Below are 22,890 nucleotides of genomic sequence, written 5' to 3'. Positions count from 1 at the left end.
AAGCACACATTCCTCAGGCTGAGTGGGATGGCAGCCAGCGAGGAGGGAGGGCAAAGTTACACTGCTTTCCCTGAAGCAGACGGCTCATGCAGAAAGTGACGTCCTGCCGGTGCTGAGCCACCTCGTCTGCAGTGTGTGGAGATGTAGGAGCAGGCAGACAAACAAAGGAGCATTTTCCACCTCCAATCCCAACTCCTCTGTGGGAGTATTCAGAATGTAGCGTTAGGGTTAGCTTCCTGCATGATCCTGCTCCTGCAGCGTCTCGGTCGCACACAACGTTTCAGAAATGACCTATTTCTGTGAACACAACTGGTGATGTGGACTAGATATGCAGCACATGCAGACCTGTTTCAGCTCTGCAAGCCAACAGCTGCATGAATGAACGGCTTTCCATCAGAAGTGTGTGTGAACACACAGCACCTGTGGGCCTGTGATACATGATCAGTGCCAAGCCGGCACACGGATTTCACGTGGAGGTTTACCTGCAGAGATAAGAGCTGACAGGAGAGCCACTCCTTCATAGCAGACGGCAAAGCAACGAGAAAAAAACCAAATGAAGACAGAAAACAAAACATCTTCTTTAAGATAAATGCCCCCCCCCCCCGCTCTGTCTAAACGGGTTCAGGACAAAGGGAAGCCGCCGCTCGCCGCCCACCTTCACACAGCAAAGTGCTGCACTCATCTCTAGCGACCAGCTAAGACGGACAACAGACACCCAAACCTGCAAGTCAGGGATCTGGGCTGCGTTTCCGCAGCGACTTACGTGTGCAGGCCACAGATGGCGGGTCAGAGAGCGCCCGGTAGTAGCCGTCCTCGCAGTCGCAGCGCCACGAGCCCTCGCGGTCGTTGAAGCTGTGCGCCGGGCAGCGAGAGCACTGCAGGTCCTGGGACGAAGACTTGTAGAAACCACGGCCGCATGCTGTGGACAGGAAGGAAGAACACGGTCACAGGTCTTTGACACGTCAAGGACACGTTAAGGACACGCCAACAGCAGAAGCAAATCCACACATTCAGCTGAAGAATACTTCAAATGGTATTTACGTATAAAAAGCCAAAACAGACCGGCAGCACAGGACTGCAGTCCTGCAGGAGGTCTGCAGGACTGGAGGTCTGCAGGTCTGGAGGTCTGCAGGACCACAGGTCTGCAGGTCTGGAGGTCTGCAGGACCACAGGTCTGCAGGTCTGGAGGTCTGCAGGACCGCAGGTCTGCAGGACTGGAGGTCTGCAGGACCGCAGGTCTGCAGGACTGGAGGCCTGCAGGTCTGCAGGACTGGAGGTCTGCAGGTCTGGAGGTCTGCAGGTCTGCAGGACTGGAGGCCTGCAGGTCTGCAGGACTGCAGGTCTGCAGGACTGGAGGTCTGCAGGTATGGAGGTCTGTAGGACCGCAGGTCTGCAGGACCGCAGGTCTGCAGGACTGGAGGTCTGCAGGACCGCAGGTCTGCAGGACTGGAGGTCTGCAGGACCGCAGGTCTGCAGGACCGCAGGTCTGCAGGACTGGAGGCCTGCAGGTCTGCAGGAGTGCAGGACTGGAGGTCTGCAGGTCTGGAGGTCTGCAGGTCTGCAGGACTGGAGGTCTGCAGGTATGGAGGTCTGCAGGTATGGAGGTCTGCAGGTATGGAGGTCTGCAGGTCTGGAGGTCTGCAGGTCTGTAGGACTGGAGGCCTGCAGGTCTGGAGGTCTGCAGGTATGCAGGTCTGCAGGTCTGGAGGTCTGCAGGTATGGAGGTCTGCAGGTCTGGAGGTCTGTAGGACCGGAGGTCTGCAGGACCGCAGGTCTGCAGGACCGGAGGTCTGCAGGACCGCAGGTCTGTAGGACCGGAGGTCTGCAGGACCGGAGGTCTGCAGGACTGGAGGTCTGTAGGACCGGAGGTCTGCAGGACCGGAGGTCTGCAGGACCGCAGGTCTGCAGGACTGGAGGCCTGCAGGACCGCAGGTCTGATGAAAAACAAAGCAAACTGTGCAGGAGGTCATGTGAGGAGCAGGTGTGGCGGTCAGGACCCAGACAGGTGAGCAGTCTGTCGTTACAGTGAAGGATCTACTCCACAAACGAAGCTCTGCATGCTGACCCGTCAGGCTGGTGGGGGCCGGTTCCGACAACCGGTCTGCTCTCTGCAGACTTCCACACTGACAGGTGATGCTGTTATCGCTCCCTGCTGCACCTGGACCTGAAGCTCCTCTTCAACATGGCGCCTACAACACGCCAACTGCACGCCTCGTACGCTTCATCTCCACACCGACCCGCCACAATCCTCCTTCCATCTTTGGAGCAAGACTAAGCTTTAAGTTGGTCCAGGAGTTTGTGAAGTCATCCAGCTGTTTCCACATGTGTGTCCGGGAGGAGGATCCCTGCTGGGACGACGTCTAATCTTCCTGAAGAGCTGCAAGATGAACATAATCTGACTCTGTGTGTTCATGAGAATCCTCAGTAATGTCTCCTCATATCCCAGCTGAGCCGCTTCACGCTGGACTCTTTTCACTCAGCAGTCATTAAGAATCTCTCAGAGTCTCCAGGAGGAATCCGTCCTGTGCAAACAGTCTGAAGACGGCGAGACGGAACCAGCTCCGTGTGATGGGACCTGCCCTCTCAGGGTTCATCAAGCAGCGCCAGCGAGCTGCAGCATTCGCCGCGGGGTAAAAGACACCCGAGAGGAGAATCAGACGACGGTCTTTAGTCTGACGAGTGCTCAGGTCAGCTGGGGGTCCGACCGAGTCCCATCGGGGAGGGGAGCCGCGCTACACAGAGAAGAATACGCACTCAGACTTCTCCGTGTGTCACCTCTGACCAGGCGGGTGAACAAAGCCGAGGCTGCTGACATGGCGTGAGATTCGTCGTGTGGACAGATCCAGAATTCTGTCTGGAAAGTCACAAGTCTGACATTTATTGACTTGATGCGGATAAAAAAACCAGCTGGGATGAAGGAAAACGCTTCGGCAGCGGCCACAGAAACACGGTCCAGGTGAGCGCTGGCTGATCGATGCCGGTGTGTCAAACCTCGTCCTCGTCCACGCCGGGCCGGAAACCTTCGCCGGAGCCGCCGTGTCCGTACTGCCGGCCCGACGGTCCTCCTGCTTCCTGGCTTCCTCCCAGATCCAGGTTCAGATCCAGATCTAGATCCAGGTTCAGATCCAGATCCAGATTCAGACTCAGATCCAGATTCAAGAAGACGCGGCCGAGGGGGTTCCCGGTTCAGCGACATGAAAGCCTGGTCAATCTGGATTTATGACGCCGCTGCAGACGCCAGAAACACGATCTTCTGTTCCGACAGGAGAAACGACGGGATTTTATCTCGCTTTACCATCACTGAAACCGCGTACGAAGCAGGAATCATGTCCTCTCAACATTTTTCTGGATTCTACCATCCAGACCAGGAACAACATTCTGGATTCTACCGTCCAGACCAGGAACAACATTCTGGATTCTACCGTCCAGACCAGGAACAACATTCTGGATTCTACCGTCCAGACCAGGAACAACATTCTGGATACTACCATCCAGACCAGGAACAACATTCTGGATTCTACCGTCCAGACCAGGAACAACGTTCTGGATACTACCATCCAGACCAGGAACAACGTTCTGGATACTACCATCCAGACCAGGAACAACATTCTGGATACTACCATCCAGACCAGGAACAACGTTCTGGATACTACCATCCAGACCAGGAACAACGTTCTGGATACTACCATCCAGACCAGGAACAACGTTCTGGATTCTACCGTCCAGACCAGGAACAACGTTCTGGATTCTACCGTCCAGACCAGGAACAACATTCTGGATTCTACCGTCCAGACCAGGAACAACGTTCTGGATACTACCATCCAGACCAGGAACAACGTTCTGGATACTACCATCCAGACCAGGAACAACGTTCTGGATGCTACCATCCAGAACAGGAACAACATTCTGGATACTACCATCCAGACCAGGAACAACGTTCTGGATACTACCATCCAGACCAGGAACAACGTTCTGGATACTACCATCCAGACCAGGAACAACGTTCTGGATTCTACCGTCCAGACCAGGAACAACATTCTGGATTCTACCGTCCAGACCAGGAACAACATTCTGGATTCTACCGTCCAGACCAGGAACAACGTTCTGGATTCTACCGTCCAGACCAGGAACAACATTCTGGATTCTACCGTCCAGACCAGGAACAACATTCTGGATTCTACCGTCCAGACCAGGAACAACATTCTGGATACCACCATCTAGGGTTGGGCGATATATCGAATATACCGGAGATATCGTGGCTAGTCCTCTGTGCGAATATAGAAAATGCCTATATTCGTCATATCGGAGTATCCTGTTGTCACGCAGGTGTTTTTAGCTGTGGGGGGGGGTTTCCTCCCTCCTCCTTGACTCTCCACCGCTTTGCACAGACAGTTAAAGCAAGCGCACCTCGTTACGTACATAACGTGAGCTACGTGCTACGTCAGGAGAGGCAGCGTGGAGCCACTTTCTCGCTAAATCTGGCAACTTTTTGTGAAAAGCGACAAATCTAGCGACTTTTACAGGAGTTATTGGAGACTTTCCAGGTGTTTTGGCGACTGACTTTAAAGCGCATATTGTAAAGTTAAGAGAGTCTCTCCCCGTCCTAAAGCACTCAGTCGCTCCGGCTGCAGCTGCAGCCAGTCAGAGGAGCAGAGAGGACACCTGCACGACTCCACCTACAGTCACAATTAACAGCCAAATCCGCCACTGATCCCGCTCTGGATTACAGAGTGGGACGTAAATTACAGTTTTTCATGTCACGCAAAAATAATTCATTACATTTGATTACATTCACAGCCTCTGTCACTTACTCACCTCATCCACTGTGTGTGACACAAGCATATTTATCTAGCTCCTCATGTCTCTAGAAAGTACAGAAAGCAGTGGGAATCAAACCCTGAATTAAAAACTGTCTGAAGCCGTTTATTGGAGACGATACGAGGACATTCTGCCTGGATTATAAGACTGATTTCTACACTAAACTCTGCGATTAAAAAAATACACGACAACTCAAAAACGTATCCATAAAGCAAAGCCTTATAATAGTTCAACCCAAAGCAAGCTAAAACTTAAAAAAAAATAAATAAATAAAAAAAAGACTAAACTAAAAGAAAACTACACAAATAAAAAAACATAACTGTATCTCTGTCAAAGTGTCTCTTTTGGGTCACTGTGCAGTCCCAAGTCCAGATAGAGGAGGAGGGTTGAACATGCAGCTATTCCACAAAACATAATCCTTTGGTGAAATTTGATATTTGATAATCTAACATTTAATAAAACAGGACAAAGCAGATTTATACAATGTGGGTTTAATGGTATTCAAAATACCATTAAAAAGACCAGGAACAACATTCTGGATACTACCATCCAGACCAGGAACAACATTCTGGATACTACCATCCAGAACAGGAACAACATTCTGGATACTACCATCCAGACCAGGAACAACATTCTGGATACTACCATCCAGATCAGGAACAACATTCTGGATACTACCATCCAGACCAGGAACAACATTCTGGATACCACCATCCAGACCAGGAACAACATTCTGGATACTACCATCCAGACCAGGAACAACATTCTGGATACCACCATCCAGACCAGGAACAACATTCTGGATACTACCATCCAGAACAGGAACAACATTCTGGATACTACCATCCAGACCAGGAACAACATTCTGGATACTACCATTCAGACCAGGAACAACATTCTGGATACTACCATCCAGAACAGGAACAACATTCTGGATACCACCATCCAGACCAGGAACAACATTCTGGATACTACCATCCAGACCAGGAACAACATTCTGGATACTACCATCCAGAACAGGAACAACATTCTGGATACCACCATCCAGACCAGGAACAACATTCTGGATACTACCATTCAGACCAGGAACAACATTCTGGATACTACCATCCAGAACAGGAACAACATTCTGGATACCACCATCCAGACCAGGAACAACATCCTGGATACTACCATCCAGACCAGGAACAACATTCTGGATACTACCATCCAGACCAGGAACAACATTCTGGATACTACCATCCAGACCAGGAACAACATTCTGGATACTACCATCCAGAACAGGAACAACATTCTGGATACTACCATCCAGAACAGGAACAACATTCTGGATACTACCATCCAGAACAGGAACAACATTCTGGATACTACCATTCAGACCAGGAACAACATTCTGGATACTACCATCCAGACCAGGAACAACATTCTGGATACTACCATCCAGACCAGGAACAACATTCTGGATACTACCATCCAGACCAGGAACAACATTCTGGATACTACCATCCAGACCAGGAACAACATTCTGGATACTACCATCCAGACCAGGAACAACATTCTGGATACCACCATCCAGAACAGGAACAACATTCTGGATACTACCATCCAGACCAGGAACAACATTCTGGATACTACCATCCAGACCAGGAACAACATTCTGGATACTACCATCCAGACCAGGAACAACATTCTGGATACCACCATCCAGACCAGGAACAACATTCTGGATACTACCATCCAGACCAGGAACAACATTCTGGATACTACCATCCAGACCAGGAACAACATTCTGGATACTACCATCCAGACCAGGAACAAACACCACAATGTAACCCCCGTGGATTGAATATCAGTGGATCTGGAATCGGATCATGGATCCATATACGATGGATGTAGGACCAGAACATCTGCTGCTGCATGGAGGTCTGAGCTTTCAGCGGTTTTCAGGTTGAGGTACGACGTGTCCTTTTGACATTTCATAAAGATGTTGTCAGAACGATGAAACGCTTATTGGTTTTTAAATCCTGGACTTTTCCATCCCTACTTTCACCAAAGCAACAGCTTGTTGCCTGGAAGAACTGCACGTCTGCATGAACAGCCTGACATCCTGCTGACCTTCACTGCCATCATGTTCATCATCAACACATACAATCACAATCTTCAAATCCAGCGATTCCGTTTTCCATCAGCAGCGTGCACGTTTATCCGTGCACCCGGAAATGTTTACAGGGCCAACAGGCCGCAAATGAGGTCTCAAAAATCGAAGGTCTGTGTGACACGAGCAGCTCAGTGTTTGTGCAGCTCTCAGCACCGCTGGCAGCGCACCGCGTGACAAGTACAAACATGGCCGTCCCAGCCGGCATTCCAGTCCGCTGGCCGGGTCCCTTTTCCTGCCAGCAGATGCCGGGCGATAGGGGGTGACAGGCTCAGGGTCAACCGCCCCTGCAGCAACAAAAATATCTATATAGAAATATACAACAACTCTTCAGCCGTTGTTCGGTGTTCTGTGACAAGATGGGGGACACTTCGCTGGCGTACAACGTGTTAACACGCTGTTCAAACCCCGACTCTTCACTTCCTGCAATGACTTTGACAAGAGGACTTACAGTCCATCATGTCATTACATATGAAGTGTTTCAGAGAGACTCTTTGGGGAAAGGCCATTTCTGCAGATAAAAGCCGCCTGCAGGCATGTGCTTGTTGACAAGCGTCTGTTAAAGAAGCAACAACAGGCTTATTTACAACACTCAGAAGTCAGCCCGTCCTCGGTGGAGGGAGCTTTAAGACGGAGAAGAAAGAAAATCCAAGTCCTTCCCATCGTCTGTAATTTCCTCAGCAGTGACGTGTGAAGGGACAAACCGCAGTCAGCAGTTTTACACGGAGACGCCGGAGAAAGCAGAGGTCCTGGGACGACAGGGACGCAGATAATCAGACACTCTGGTGACTTTTGTGTCTTTATCAGCGCCGAGAGCGGAAAACAAAGTCTCCTTATCTTCCACAGACACGCCGAGAAAGGGGGAAAGACTTCTCCATTTTGTTTATTGCTCTTTCCCTCCGAGCCGAGTGTCGGAACGTTGTTGAATTTCATCCAGAGTTTGTCTCCCTGTGGCGGAGACGAGGCTGCAGAGGCTCCTCCCCCAGGAGCCGGTCTGATGCCTCGCCAGGATAAACACAGCATAATTATGTCCTTCCAAGGCTGTTTTCTTCTTAATCTCGCTCGCTGGCAGTTTTTGCTCCAAATTGACCCGTTTTTCCCTGGATGTTGAAGGACGAGGTTAAAAGCAGAGCGGCAGAGCGGCACAGCGACCAGGCCTGGCCGACCGCAGCGATGCTAGCCGATAAAACTGATTGTAAATGTTCAATAATGAGGATTTTCATCAGAAATAAATGACAGAATCGCAGTTGCAAAGGGAGGCAGGAACATAAAAGTCCGGCTCGCCTCACCACCCCGACAGTTTAGGGAGACGGACCGGAGGTCTGATCCCCAAAGATGTGTTGGTACCAGACAACAGCGATAGCAGCATGCTAGCAGCTAGCCTTGCAGCCAGCGAGGTGAGACTTTACAAGCAGTTTGGTTTTCATGGACGCGGGGACAGACGAGACCCGGACGAGGCTGGAAGCGGGGACAGACGAGACCCGGACGAGGCTGGACGCGGGGACCGACGAGGCCCGGACGAGGCTGGACGCGGGGACCGACGAGGCCCGGACGAGGCTGGACGCGGGGACCGACGAGGCCCGGACGAGGCTGGACGCGGGGACCGACGAGACCCGGACGAGGCTGGACGCGGGGACCGACGAGACCCGGACGAGGCTGGACGCGGGGACCGACGAGGCCCGGACGAGGCTGGACGCGGGGACCGACGAGGCCCGGACGAGGCTGGACGCGGGGACCGACGAGGCCCGGACGAGGCTGGACGCGGGGACCGACGAGACCCGGACGAGGCTGGACGCGGGGACCGACGAGGCCCGGACGAGGCTGGACGCGGGGACCGACGAGGCCCGGACGAGGCTGGACGCGGGGACCGACGAGACCCGGACGAGGCTGGACGCGGGGACCGACGAGGCCCGGACGAGGCTGGACGCGGGGACCGACGAGACCCGGACGAGGCTGGACGCGGGGACCGACGAGGCCCGGACGAGGCTGGACGCGGGGACGGACGAGACCCGGACGAGGCTGGACGCGGGGACCGACGAGGCCCGGACGAGGCTGGACGCGGGGACCGACGAGGCCCGGACGAGGCTGGACGCGGGGACCGACGAGGCCCGGACGAGGCTGGACGCGGGGGACCGACGAGGCCCGGACGAGGCTGGACGCGGGGACCGACGAGGCCCGGACGAGGCTGGACGCGGGGACCGACGAGGCCCGGACGAGGCTGGACGCGGGGACCGACGAGACCCGGACGAGGCTGGACGCGGGGACCGACGAGGCCCGGACGAGGCTGGACGCGGGGACGGACGAGACCCGGACGAGGCTGGACGCGGGGACCGACGAGGCCCGGACGAGGCTGGACGCGGGGACCGACGAGGCCCGGACGAGGCTGGACGCGGGGACCGACGAGGCCCGGACGAGGCTGGACGCGGGGACCGACGAGGCCCGGACGAGGCTGGACGCGGGGACCGACGAGGCCCGGACGAGGCTGGACGCGGGGACCGACGAGGCCCGGACGAGGCTGGACGCGGGGACCGACGAGGCCCGGACGAGGCTGGACGCGGGGACCGACGAGGCCCGGACGAGGCTGGACGCGGGGACCGACGAGGCCCGGACGAGGCTGGACGCGGGGACCGACGAGGCCCGGACGAGGCTGGACGCGGGGACCGACGAGGCCCGGACGAGGCTGGACGCGGGGACCGACGAGACCCGGACGAGGCTGGACGCGGGGACCCAGAGCTACGGACGAGGCTGGACGCGGGGACCCAGAGCTACGGACGAGGCTGGACGCGGGGACCGACGAGACCCGGACGAGGCTGGACGCGGGGACCGACGAGACCCGGACGAGGCTGGACGCGGGGACCGACGAGACCCGGACGAGGCTGGACGCGGGGACCGACGAGGCCCGGACGAGGCTGGACGCGGGGACCGACGAGGCCCGGACGAGGCTGGACGCGGGGACCGACGAGGCCCGGACGAGGCTGGACGCGGGGACCGACGAGGCCCGGACGAGGCTGGACGCGGGGACCGACGAGACCCGGACGAGGCTGGACGCGGGGACCGACGAGACCCGGACGAGGCTGGACGCGGGGACCGACGAGACCCGGACGAGGCTGGACGCGGGGACCGACGAGACCCGGACGAGGCTGGACGCGGGGACCGACGAGACCCGGACGAGGCTGGACGCGGGGACCGACGAGACCCGGACGAGGCTGGACGCGGGGACCGACGAGGCCCGGACGAGGCTGGACGCGGGGACCGACGAGGCCCGGACGAGGCTGGACGCGGGGACCGACGAGGCCCGGACGAGGCTGGACGCGGGGACCGACGAGGCCCGGACGAGGCTGGACGCGGGGACCGACGAGGCCCGGACGAGGCTGGACGCGGGGACCGACGAGGCCCGGACGAGGCTGGACGCGGGGACCGACGAGACCCGGACGAGGCTGGACGCGGGGACCGACGAGGCCCGGACGAGGCTGGACGCGGGGACCGACGAGGCCCGGACGAGGCTGGACGCGGGGACCGACGAGACCCGGACGAGGCTGGACGCGGGGACGGACGAGACCCGGACGAGGCTGGACGCGGGGACGGACGAGACCCGGACGAGGCTGGACGCGGGGACCGACGAGGCCCGGACGAGGCTGGACGCGGGGACCGACGAGGCCCGGACGAGGCTGGACGCGGGGACCGACGAGGCCCGGACGAGGCTGGACGCGGGGACCGACGAGGCCCGGACGAGGCTGGACGCGGGGACCGACGAGGCCCGGACGAGGCCCGGACGAGGCTGGACGGGGGGACCGACGAGGCCCGGACGAGGCTGGACGCGGGGGACCGACGAGGCCCGGACGAGGCTGGACGCGGGGACCGACGAGGCCCGGACGAGGCTGGACGCGGGGACCGACGAGGCCCGGACGAGGCTGGACGCGGGGACCGACGAGGCCCGGACGAGGCTGGACGCGGGGACCGACGAGACCCGGACGAGGCTGGACGCGGGGACCGACGAGACCCGGACGAGGCTGGACGCGGGGACCGACGAGGCCCGGACGAGGCTGGACGCGGGGACCGACGAGGCCCGGACGAGGCTGGACGCGGGGACCGGCGGGGACCGACGAGGCCCGGACGAGGCTGGACGCGGGGACCGACGAGGCCCGGACGAGGCTGGACGCGGGGACCGACGAGGCCCGGACGAGGCTGGACGCGGGGACCGACGAGGCCCGGACGAGGCCCGGACGAGGCTGGACGGGGGGACCGACGAGGCCCGGACGAGGCTGGACGGGGGGACCGACGAGGCCCGGACGAGGCTGGACGCGGGGACCGACGAGGCCCGGACGAGGCTGGACGCGGGGACCGACGAGACCCGGACGAGGCTGGACGCGGGGACCCAGAGCTACGGACGAGGCTGGACGCGGGGACCGACGAGACCCGGACGAGGCTGGACGCGGGGACCGACGAGACCCGGACGAGGCTGGACGCGGGGACCGACGAGGCCCGGACGAGGCTGGACGCGGGGACCCAGAGCTACGGACGAGGCTGGACGCGGGGACCGACGAGACCCGGACGAGGCTGGACGCGGGGACCCAGAGCTACGGACGAGGCTGGACGCGGGGACCGACGAGACCCGGACGAGGCTGGACGCGGGGACCCAGAGCTACGGACGAGGCTGGACGCGGGGACCGACGAGACCCGGACGAGGCTGGACGCGGGGACCGACGAGACCCGGACGAGGCTGGACGCGGGGACCGACGAGACCCGGACGAGGCTGGACGCGGGGACCGACGAGACCCGGACGAGGCTGGACGCGGGGACCGACGAGACCCGGGCGAGGCTGGACGCGGGGACCGACGAGACCCGGACGAGGCTGGACGCGGGGACCGACGAGACCCGGACGAGGCTGGACGCGGGGACCGACGAGACCCGGACGAGGCTGGACGCGGGGACCGACGAGACCCGGACGAGGCTGGACGCGGGGACCGACGAGACCCGGACGAGGCTGGACGCGGGGACCGACGAGACCCGGACGAGGCTGGACGCGGGGACCCAGAGCTACGGACGAGGCTGGACGCGGGGACCGACGAGACCCGGACGAGGCTGGACGCGGGGACCGACGAGGCCCGGACGAGGCTGGACGCGGGGACCGACGAGACCCGGACGAGGCTGGACGCGGGGACCGACGAGACCCGGACGAGGCTGGACGCGGGGACCGACGAGACCCGGACGAGGCTGGACGCGGGGACCGACGAGACCCGGACGAGGCTGGACGCGGGGACCGACGAGGCCCGGACGAGGCTGGACGCGGGGACCGACGAGGCCCGGACGAGGCTGGACGCGGGGACCGACGAGGCCCGGACGAGGCTGGACGCGGGGACCGACGAGGCCCGGACGAGGCTGGACGCGGGGACCGACGAGACCCGGACGAGGCTGGACGCGGGGACCGACGAGACCCGGACGAGGCTGGACGCGGGGACCGACGAGACCCGGACGAGGCTGGACGCGGGGACCGACGAGGCCCGGACGAGGCTGGACGCGGGGACCGACGAGACCCGGACGAGGCTGGACGCGGGGACCGACGAGGCCCGGACGAGGCTGGACGCGGGGACCGACGAGGCCCGGACGAGGCTGGACGCGGGGACCGACGAGGCCCGGACGAGGCTGGACGCGGGGACCGACGAGACCCGGACGAGGCTGGACGCGGGGACCGACGAGACCCGGACGAGGCTGGACGCGGGGACCGACGAGGCCCGGACGAGGCTGGACGCGGGGACCGACGAGACCCGGACGAGGCTGGACGCGGGGACCGACGAGACCCGGACGAGGCTGGACGCGGGGACCGACGAGACCCGGACGAGGCTGGACGCGGGGACCGACGAGGCCCGGACGAGGCTGGACGCGGGGACCGACGAGACCCGGACGAGGCTGGACGCGGGGACCGACGAGACCCGGACGAGGCTGGACGCGGGGACCGACGAGGCCCGGACGAGGCTGGACGCGGGGACCGACGAGGCCCGGACGAGGCTGGACGCGGGGACCGACGAGGCCCGGACGAGGCTGGACGCGGGGACCGACGAGACCCGGACGAGGCTGGACGCGGGGACCGACGAGACCCGGACGAGGCTGGACGCGGGGACCGACGAGACCCGGACGAGGCTGGACGCGGGGACCGACGAGACCCGGACGAGGCTGGACGCGGGGACCGACGAGACCCGGACGAGGCTGGACGCGGGGACCGACGAGACCCGGACGAGGCTGGACGCGGGGACCGACGAGACCCGGACGAGGCTGGACGCGGGGACCCAGAGCTACGGACGCTCTGCTGGAAAGTTCTGATCCTGGAGGAACTGGAATGATCTGAGCAGCAGGGAGGGGTCATACTGGTGTCACTGGGAAGAAACCCAGGCTGCTGGGGGAACTGGGACCTAACCTTCTTTTGCTTACAACCCACAAATCCAATCAGAGGGGTGGGGGGGCTAACTGGTCCAAGCAGGGCAGCTGGGGTGTCGTCTGTCTCAACATGACTATGGAGATGGTTGGGGGGGGGGGGGGGTTCCCTCTGCTTTCTGCTCCAACTGCACTGAGACACTGAGGGCCTGTCCCCCCCCCCCCCCCCCCCCCCTCCTCAGCCTGATTATGTGTTAAATCCGCCGCGTGTCGGACGGAGGGGGAAGAATGTGGTGAAGAAAAGCGAGCGGGGAGCAGCATGCAGCACGCCATCACCGAGACGGAGCGGCTGATGAATGCCAGGTGGAACGGGTCAAGCCTGAGAAGAACACTCTTAGTTTCTTGTTTTAAACAAACACACACACACACACACACACACACACACACACACGGTAGAGAGATATTTTCTCTGTTCTGCAGAAGTTCTGGTTCTGAACCCACAGAGGACCTGCAGCGTGGCGGCGCCGGGTTGGCGTGCTGTCAGACGGCCATCCTAACATCTAGTCATTAACCACCGGCAGCTCCTCGTCACAACGACCCGACCGCCTCCATGTGCCGTAAACACCCAGCCAGCTGATTGTACCCCCCCCCCCCACCACCACCTCACCCCCCCTCGTTCTGCGTCTCAGTTTTACTCTGAAGACGTGCGATGAGGAGCGTGACGTCAGGAGCCCACAGCTTGTTTCTGCTGCAGTAACGTGGCCCCGGGGCCCCGGGGGCCGCCTCGCTCCGATTACATGTGACTCGTGTTCTCTGCTACGGACCGCCGCGTCAGGCAGGACGTCGGGGGGGTTTCATTCAGGGTGCTGCAACGTTGCGGTTCTCTGTAATCTGAACTGCATCAGAGTCGCCTAAATTCATCTGGTTTATCATTTACATTTCCTTGTCACGCTTCTGACGCTGCAGCTCCGAGCCCCCTGCACGGCTCTGCAGACACGATGATCCGGTACGAGCCGAGGCTCCGACCCCGTCCTGCAGGAGAACTGGCGGTACGAGCCGAGGCTCCGACCCCGTCCTGCAGGAGAACTGGAGGTACGAGCCGAGGCCCCGACCCGGTCCTGCAGGAGAACTGGCGGTACGAGCCGAGGCTCCGACCCGGTCCTGCAGGAGAACTGGAGGTACGAGCCGAGGCTCCGACCCGGTCCTGCAGGAGAACTGGCGGTACGAGCCGAGGCTCCGACCCGGTCCTGCAGGAGAACTGGAGGTACGAGCCGAGGCTCCGACCCGGTCCTGCAGGAGAACTGGCGGTACGAGCCGAGGCTCCGACCCGGTCCTGCAGGAGAACTGGAGGTACGAGCCGAGGCTCCGACCCGGTCCTGCAGGAGAACTGGCGGTACGAGCCGAGGCTCCGACCCGGTCCTGCAGGAGAACTGGCGGTACGAGCCGAGGCTCCGACCCGGTCCTGCAGGAGAACTGGCGGTACGAGCCGAGGCTCCGACCCGGTCCTGCAGGAGAACTGGCGGTACGAGCCGAGGCTCCGACCCGGTCCTGCAGGAGAACTGGCGGTACGAGCCGAGGCTCCGACCCGGTCCTGCAGGAGAACTGGAGGTACGAGCTCATTGGGAACCGCGACGCCTCCCGCGGGGAAGAGGAGGGGGAGGAGGCAAGGACACGGCAACAAAGGGATGGACTGAAGAGACGAATTAAAAAGTCACAGAAACACGTATTAAACATTTTCAGACTGAACCCCCCCGGCATGCTTGGAATGGCTGCTGCACCACATCCACACAGGGAGCATTCATCCGAGGTACCTCAGCAGGAGATAAGCAGCTTTCCACGGGAAACAAAGGGAAGATTAGCATTCCCTTCCACGGTGTTGGAGGGCAGCAGCTCTGCCCTCTACGCAGGAAAACCCAAAGAAGTTCCAGCTCCGCCGTAGATCAGAGCCGCTCTGATGAAGCTCTAGGAAGACTCCACAGCCGGTCCAACATCACTGCTGTTTGCTTCACCTTAACCTGGACATGAAATCCTTCAGGCTGCTGGAGGCGCTGCGACCACTTCCTGTTGCCTCGCCACACCACCACCTCCACGGACCCGCCCAGAGCGCCCTGGGACCCGCCCAGAGCGCCCTGGGACCCGCCCAGAGCGACCTGGGACCCGTCCAGAGCGACCTAGGACCCGTCCAGAGCGCCCTGGGACCCGCCCAGAGCGCCAGCCGACCTGGGACCCGTCCAGAGCAACCTAGGACCCGCCCAGAGCGCCCTGGGACCCGCCCAGAGCGCCCTGGGACCCGCCCAGAGCGCCCTGGGACCCGCCCAGAGCGCCCTGGGACCCGCCCAGAGCGCCCTGGGACCCGCCCAGAGCGCCAGCCGACCTGGGACCCGTCCAGAGCAACCTAGGACCCGTCCAGAGCGACCTAGGACCCGTCCAGAGCGCCGGCTCTGGACCAGTGGCGAAAATGTCCCAGTCGGCAGCTGGACGTTATCTCTGCTTTGTGCCTAGCAACCCCCCTGACCCCCACCCAGCCGTCCCATACCCCCATCCCAAGATCTTTCTGGTCCTGGCGGTCCTTCTCAGGTCCAGTAGGACCCCAGGAACTGGACCTGCCATGGCGCCATGCTGAGCACCTCCCGCTCTGAACGGAGGCCAGGGGTCCGGGCCCCCTGATGAGCAGCCCCCCCACCGAGACCCTGGGACGCTGGAAAGCTCTGCGGGAGGTTTGCAGGGATCCATGAAGACGTCGGAACCTGTTAGTGCAAGTGGAGAAGAGGCCACTGCACCGGGGGGGGGGGGGTCCTGTCAGCCAGGGGGAGGGGACAGAGAGGTGTCTCTTCTGGTGACCTGGGGTCAACCGCTGCCATCATCCATCTTCTTCCTGACAGCGTCCTGTTGGGGGGGTACGCTGCCTAGCTGGGCTGCAGCCATGTGGAAATGAAGTGAACGTGCACCATGCTCATGCATGGGTGAGCGTGGACCTCCGTGTCACCGTGGTAACAACGCCACCCGACGTGGCACAGAGGTCTGGCTGTGAGACGCCACGGACGCCGGACGGCGCGGCCGATCCAACATGGAGACGGGCCGGTCAGACTCCCAGAACTCCCATCTGCACCAGTAAGATGGATGTTTCTATCCTGCTACCATCCAGCGTGAGGACCCCCCCGACATGACACCACACCAGTTGTACTGGTCAGCAGTTACTGGTGAAGATTCTGGACCAGCATGTTGATGTGGAGCTTCTGGCGTTTCCTCACCACGCGACCAGTCTGGAAATCCCCGCCATGAGGGGGCGAGGGCAGGTGACTGCATTTTCTAATGTGTGTTATTACAGACATTTAATGACCCCGCAGGCTTGCCGTCCGTCCGCAGCGCGGCGGCTGCATGACACGAGTCGGCTTCTTCCTGCGACTACAAATATTTACCAACAGAGCAGATTGTTCTGCGTGTAAAACGAAGCGTTTGTATTTCATCTGATGTGTTGACAGGACAGCCACATTCCACAGAACGCCCTGCTGGCGTCGGAAAACATCCTCTTATTGCCTCATTTGTAGGGAGGGGGGTTGGGGGGGGGGGGGTGTGAAACAAATAGTTTGCATCGCCGCTGCCAAACCACAATATCAAACATGTCTGCAGGAAGTAGCCGTGGTTTATTCTGCTAATGAGAAGAATCAGAGCCACAGATCTACAGAGGAGCCCAGTCGGGAGGAGACCCCCCCCCCCCCCCCCCCCCAGCACCATTTAGTGGTTGTGAGGGGAGCCGCTACATTCTTGTTTACAGAACCTCCCTGAAGCATCTTTTTATCACCTCGTTGCAGGAAAGCAGAAAACAAGACGATCTGCTCGAAGCGGAGCGTGTTGACCCGCTTCCAGACCCCACTTCTCTGAGCTGGAGCCCCCGCAAACCCCGCCATGCGAACCTGACAGCAGAACGCCACGTCCGAGCGCGACCTGCCATGTGGAGGCAACGCGGCGGCGGCCTGCGCTCCACGGCGAGCACTGGCAGCAGCCGGATGGCGTCCCATCCATCACCAGTTTATTACAACCAGGAGTGATTGAGGTTCATTTGGGTCTCCTGTGGATTTCACACACACACACACACACACACACACACACACATACTGGTTTCCGTGGGGCATGGGGACCAACTTTTTAAGCATCACTTGTGGGGACCACCCTTTCTGGTGGATCTACAGACTAATAAAAAATCAGGGATAACATTTGAAGCTGTATTGTCCTATACACGGCTTCAAATAACTGAATTTCAAAAGTAAGTTCATCAACCTGTCTGGACAATGCTTTATGAGGACTCATTAACTTTCGAAAAAACATGACAGATGGGGACCAGATTTACATATAATTTGCATAATTTACACATACTAACTTACCAAGTGGGGACCATACCTCTGTTTGAGATATTTACTCAGTCATATTTGATTTAAACCAAACCATCAATAACAACTGTTGCTAACATAAATAAAAAAAATTCTAGGAAAAACAAACATTGCAGAACAACTTTTATTGACTTCCTGATCATCATCTGATGAAGATGAGGGTAATATTTTAGGTTTCCTGGACGGTGGTGATGCCATCTTGTTCCCACTTTCAGGAAGGATTTGCACTGCCGATGGTTCTATGAAAATTAAAGCAACATGTTTTTAATGGTAAAATTAAAAGTTAATGTAACAATTCAGACATTGCGTTGAAATTGGGGAAAAAGGCAAATTAAAGATTTTTTAAAGAATAATTCAATTTCAAAAATATATTTCAATTCTCAGCATTGCCACATTCTGTTAGTGTTTCTCTTTCCAAAAGGTACATTTAGTTACAATGGCAAAAAGTTAATATAAGGCAACTTCTGTACTGGTAGCATATTAACTTTTTAACACTCTTACCAATAGCGGAGGAATTTTCCTCGACAGCATTGTTGTCGTCATCTTCACTGCCACTATCCTTTTCATGCAGGTTGAGAATATTTTCTGTTTAGGTAACAAAAACAGTTTAAATAAATGCTAGACTCAATTACCATGTTTGTGGAGGATGAGGCATGTGATTCAACTGACTGTAGTTGATGTTCATAATTTTTAAGGAATATAAATTTGGACAACAAATTGCTTCTTTCAAGTCTAATATTTGAAAGAATACAATAAAACTATAAAAAAAATATTACAACTGGTTTTGGTGTTTAACACCCCTCAGACATGAGTCATGGGGACCCAACACACACCCTTAGTTACATGTCCTTCTGGGGACTGACTTTGCTCCAGCTCTGAACACACTAGTTTACACTTGTTAACATGTGCTGTGGGGACCCCGTGAGTGTCCAAAAAAGACACTTAATAAACACATTTAGAAACCATGGCGTCTCATTAAATTTTACCCAGATGCAGCTCGGCAACTGCATACACAGACGATTTAACTGATTGCTGTAGTTAAGGACATCTGGCCATCAAATGTCAGTCAGACCTACGCCATGTCAACACATCTCATAGTCAAGGACATCTTAGCCTTACTATTACATTTGCTTCTATTACTATCTGTATCCAAGTTTTCAAATCCTACTGCAGTGTTACTTAACCCATGACCTGGGCCCCACTGCCCTGCACGTGTTGTAGGTAACCCTACTTTAAACACACCTGACTCAAATCAATGGCTCATTATCTGAATTTAATAGAACTTGGCAAGCAGTGAAGTTCATCTGCATCATGTGCAGTGGAGTTGGTAGGAACCAAAACATACAGGGCAGTGGGCCCCGAGGACAAGAATTATGGGACACTGTCCTACTCAACAGCATCTAAAACATGCCACTTAGCTGTCCAAAATGCAGACTCATTTGCTAAATCTGTCTCTGAGAACCAGGATGTATAAGAAAGATTTGAATAGATAAATGTATATGTAAAAAACAAAAACTAGGTAAGTGTGGGACTATATATCGTATGCAACTACCTGTTCAGAAAGGCTGTCATCCTCAGGGCCATCGTTGGTCTGCTGAGAGCCTGAACGAGGCCATGGAAGACTGGAAGTCAATTCTGTTGGTTCCATGTTTGCACTGGTCAATGGCTGGAACATTTAAGAAAGACTTGTTGGTACACAAACATGGACAACAAATTGCTTCTTTTAAGCCTAATATTTGAAAGAATACAATAAAAACATGAAGTCAAATAATCCTGCTGAAGTCCTAATGTACATTAAAATACACATCACAGAAATAATCCAAAGCATCCACATTGTTCAGGTATTACAACTGGTTTTGGTGTTTAACACCCCTCAGACATGAGTCATGGGGACCCAACACACACCCTCAGTTACATGTCCTTCTGGGGACTGACTTTGCTCCAGCTCTGAACACACTAGTTTACACTTGTTAACATGTGCTGTGGGGACCCCGTGAGTGTCCAAAAAAGACACTTAATAAACACATTTAGAAACCATGGCGTCTCATTAAATTTTACCCAGATGCAGCTCGGCAACTGCATACACAGACGATTTAACTGATTGCTGTAGTTAAGGACATCTGGCCATCAAATGTCAGTCAGACCTACGCCATGTCAACACATCTCATAGTCAAGGACATCTTAGCCTTACTATTACATTTGCTTCTATTACTATCTGTATCCAAGTTTTCAAATCCTACTGCAGTGTTACGTAACCCATGACCTGGGCCCCACTGCCCTGCACGTGTTGTAGGTAACCCTACTTTAAACACACCTGACTCAAATCAATGGCTCATTATCCGAATTTAATAGAACTTGGCAAGCAGTGAAGTTCATCTGCATCATGTGCAGTGGAGTTGGTAGGAACCATAACATGCAGGGCAGTGGGCCCCGAGGACCAGAATTATGGGACACTGTCCTACTCAAAATCATCTAAAACATGCCACTTAGCTGTCCAAAATGCAGACTCATTTGCTAAATCTGTCTCTGAGAACCAGGATGTATAAGAAATATTTGAATAGATAAATGTATATGTAAAAAACAAACACTAGGTAAGTGTGGGACTATATATCGTATGCAACTACCTGTTCAGAAAGGCTGTCATCCTCAGGGCCATCGTTGGTCTGCTGAGAGCCTGAACGAGGCCATGGAAGACTGGAAGTCAATTCTGTTGGTTCCATGTTTGCACTGGTCAATGGCTGGAACATTTAAGAAAGACTTGTTGGTACACAAACATGGACAACAAATTGCTTCTTTTAAGCCTAATATTTGAAAGAATACAATAAAAACATGAAGTCAAATTATCCTGCTGAAGTCCTAATGTACATTAAAATACACATCACAGAAATAATCCAAAGCATCCACATTGTTCAGGTATTACAACTGGTTTTGGTGTTTAACACCCCTCAGACATGAGTCATGGGGACCCAACACACACCCTTAGTTACATGTCCTTCTGGGGACTGACTTTGCTCCAGCTCTGAACACACTAGTTTACACTTGTTAACATGTGCTGTGGGGACCCCGTGAGTGTCCAAAAAAGACACTTAATAAACACATTTAGAAACCATGGCGTCTCATTAAATTTTACCCAGATGCAGCTCGGCAACTGCATACACAGACGATTTAACTGATTGCTGTAGTTAAGGACATCTGGCCATCAAATGTCAGTCAGACCTACGCCATGTCAACACATCTCATAGTCAAGGACATCTTAGCCTTACTATTACATTTGCTTCTATTACTATCTGTATCCAAGTTTTCAAATCCTACTGCAGTGTTACTTAACCCATGACCTGGGCCCCACTGCCCTGCACGTGTTGTAGGTAACCCTACTTTAAACACACCTGACTCAAATCAATGGCTCATTATCCGAATTTAATAGAACTTGGCAAGCAGTGAAGTTCATCTGCATCATGTGCAGTGGAGTTGGTAGGAACCAAAACATACAGGGCAGTGGGCCCCGAGGACAAGAATTAAGGGACACTGTCCTACTCAACAGCATCTAAAACATGCCACTTAGCTGTCCAAAATGCAGACTCATTTGCTAAATCTGTCTCTAAGAACCAGGATGTAAAAGAAAGATTTGAATAGATAAATGTATATGTAAAAAACAAACACTAGGTAAGTGTGGGACTATATATCGTATGCAACTACCTGTTCAGAAAGGCTGTCATCCTCAGGGCCATCGTTGGTCTGCTGAGAGCCTGAACGAGGCCATGGAAGACTGGAAGTCAATTCTGTTGGTTCCATGTTTGCACTGGTCAATGGCTGGAACATTTAAGAAAGACTTGGTACACAAACATGGACAACAAATTGCTTCTTTCAAGCCTAATATTTGAAAGAATACAATAAAAACATGAAGTCAAATAATCATGCTGAAGTCCTAATGTACATTAAAATACACATCACAGAAATAATCCAAAGCATCCACATTGTTCAGGTATTACAACTGGTTTTGGTGTTTAACACCCCTCAGACATGAGTCATGGGGACCCAACACACACCCTCAGTTACATGTCCTTCTGGGGACTGACTTTGCTCCAGCTATGAACACACTAGTTTACACTTGTTAACATGTGCTGTGGGGACCCCGTGAGTGTCCAAAAAAGACACTTAATAAACACATTTAGAAAGCATGGCGTTGCATTAAATTTTACCCAGATGCAGCTCGGCAACTGCATACACAGAAGATTTAACTGATTGCTGTAGTTAAGGACATCTGGCCATCAAATGTCAGTCAGACCTACGCCATGTCAACACATCTCATAGTCAAGGACATCTTAGCCTTACTATTACATTTGCTTCTATTACTATCTGTATCCAAGTTTTCAAATCCTACTGCAGTGTTACTTAACCCATGACCTGGGCCCCACTGCCCTGCACGTGTTGTAGGTAACCCTACTTTAAACACACCTGACTCAAATCAATGGCTCATTATCTGAATTTAATAGAACTTGGCAAGCAGTGAAGTTCATCTGCATCATGTGCAGTGGAGTTGGTAGGAACCAAAACATGCAGGGCAGTGGGCCCCGAGGACCAGAATTAAGGGACACTGTCCTACTCAACAGCATCTAAAACATGCCACTTAGCTGTCCAAAATGCAGACTCATTTGCTAAATCTGTCTCTAAGAACCAGGATGTAAAAGAAAGATTTGAATAGAAAAATGTATATGTAAAACAAAAACTAGGTAAGTGTGGGACTATGTATTGTATGCAATTACCTGTTCGAAAGGTCTGTTATCCTCAGGGCCATCGTTGGTCTGCTGAGAACCTGAAGGAGTCCATGGAAGACTGGAAGTCAATTCTGTTGGTTCCATGTTTGCACTGGTCAATGGCTGGAACATTTAAGAAAGACTTGTTGGTACACAAACATGGACAACAAATTGCTTCTTTTAAGCCCAATATTTGAAAGAATACAATAAAAACATGAAGTCAAATAATCATGCTGAAGTCCTAATGTACATTAAAATACACATCACAGAAATAATCCAAAAGCATCCACATTGTTCAGGTATTACAACTGGTTTTGGTGTTTAACACCCCTCAGACATGAGTCATGGGGACCCAACACACACCCTCAGTTACATGTCCTTCTGGGGACTGACTTTGCTCCAGCTC

General features: G+C 55.6%; 1 protein-coding gene across 1 annotated transcript in view; it reads right to left on the bottom strand.

Moving 5' to 3' along the window:
• epha7 (eph receptor A7) overlaps positions 1-22,890 on the bottom strand; it is a 110,366-nt gene that overhangs the window by 69,821 nt on the left and 17,655 nt on the right. The window contains exon 4 of the mRNA XM_079255875.1: positions 764-919. Within this exon, the coding sequence (XP_079112001.1) occupies positions 764-919 (156 nt within the window). The remainder of the gene's footprint in view (positions 1-763; positions 920-22,890) is intronic.

Source organism: Telmatherina bonti, assembly GCF_933228915.1.
Source record: "Telmatherina bonti genome assembly, chromosome: 16".
NCBI classification, from domain to species: domain Eukaryota; kingdom Metazoa; phylum Chordata; class Actinopteri; order Atheriniformes; family Telmatherinidae; genus Telmatherina; species Telmatherina bonti.
The sequence above is the reverse complement of the archived record's forward strand: the minus strand, read 5'-3'. Positions and strand labels throughout refer to the sequence as shown.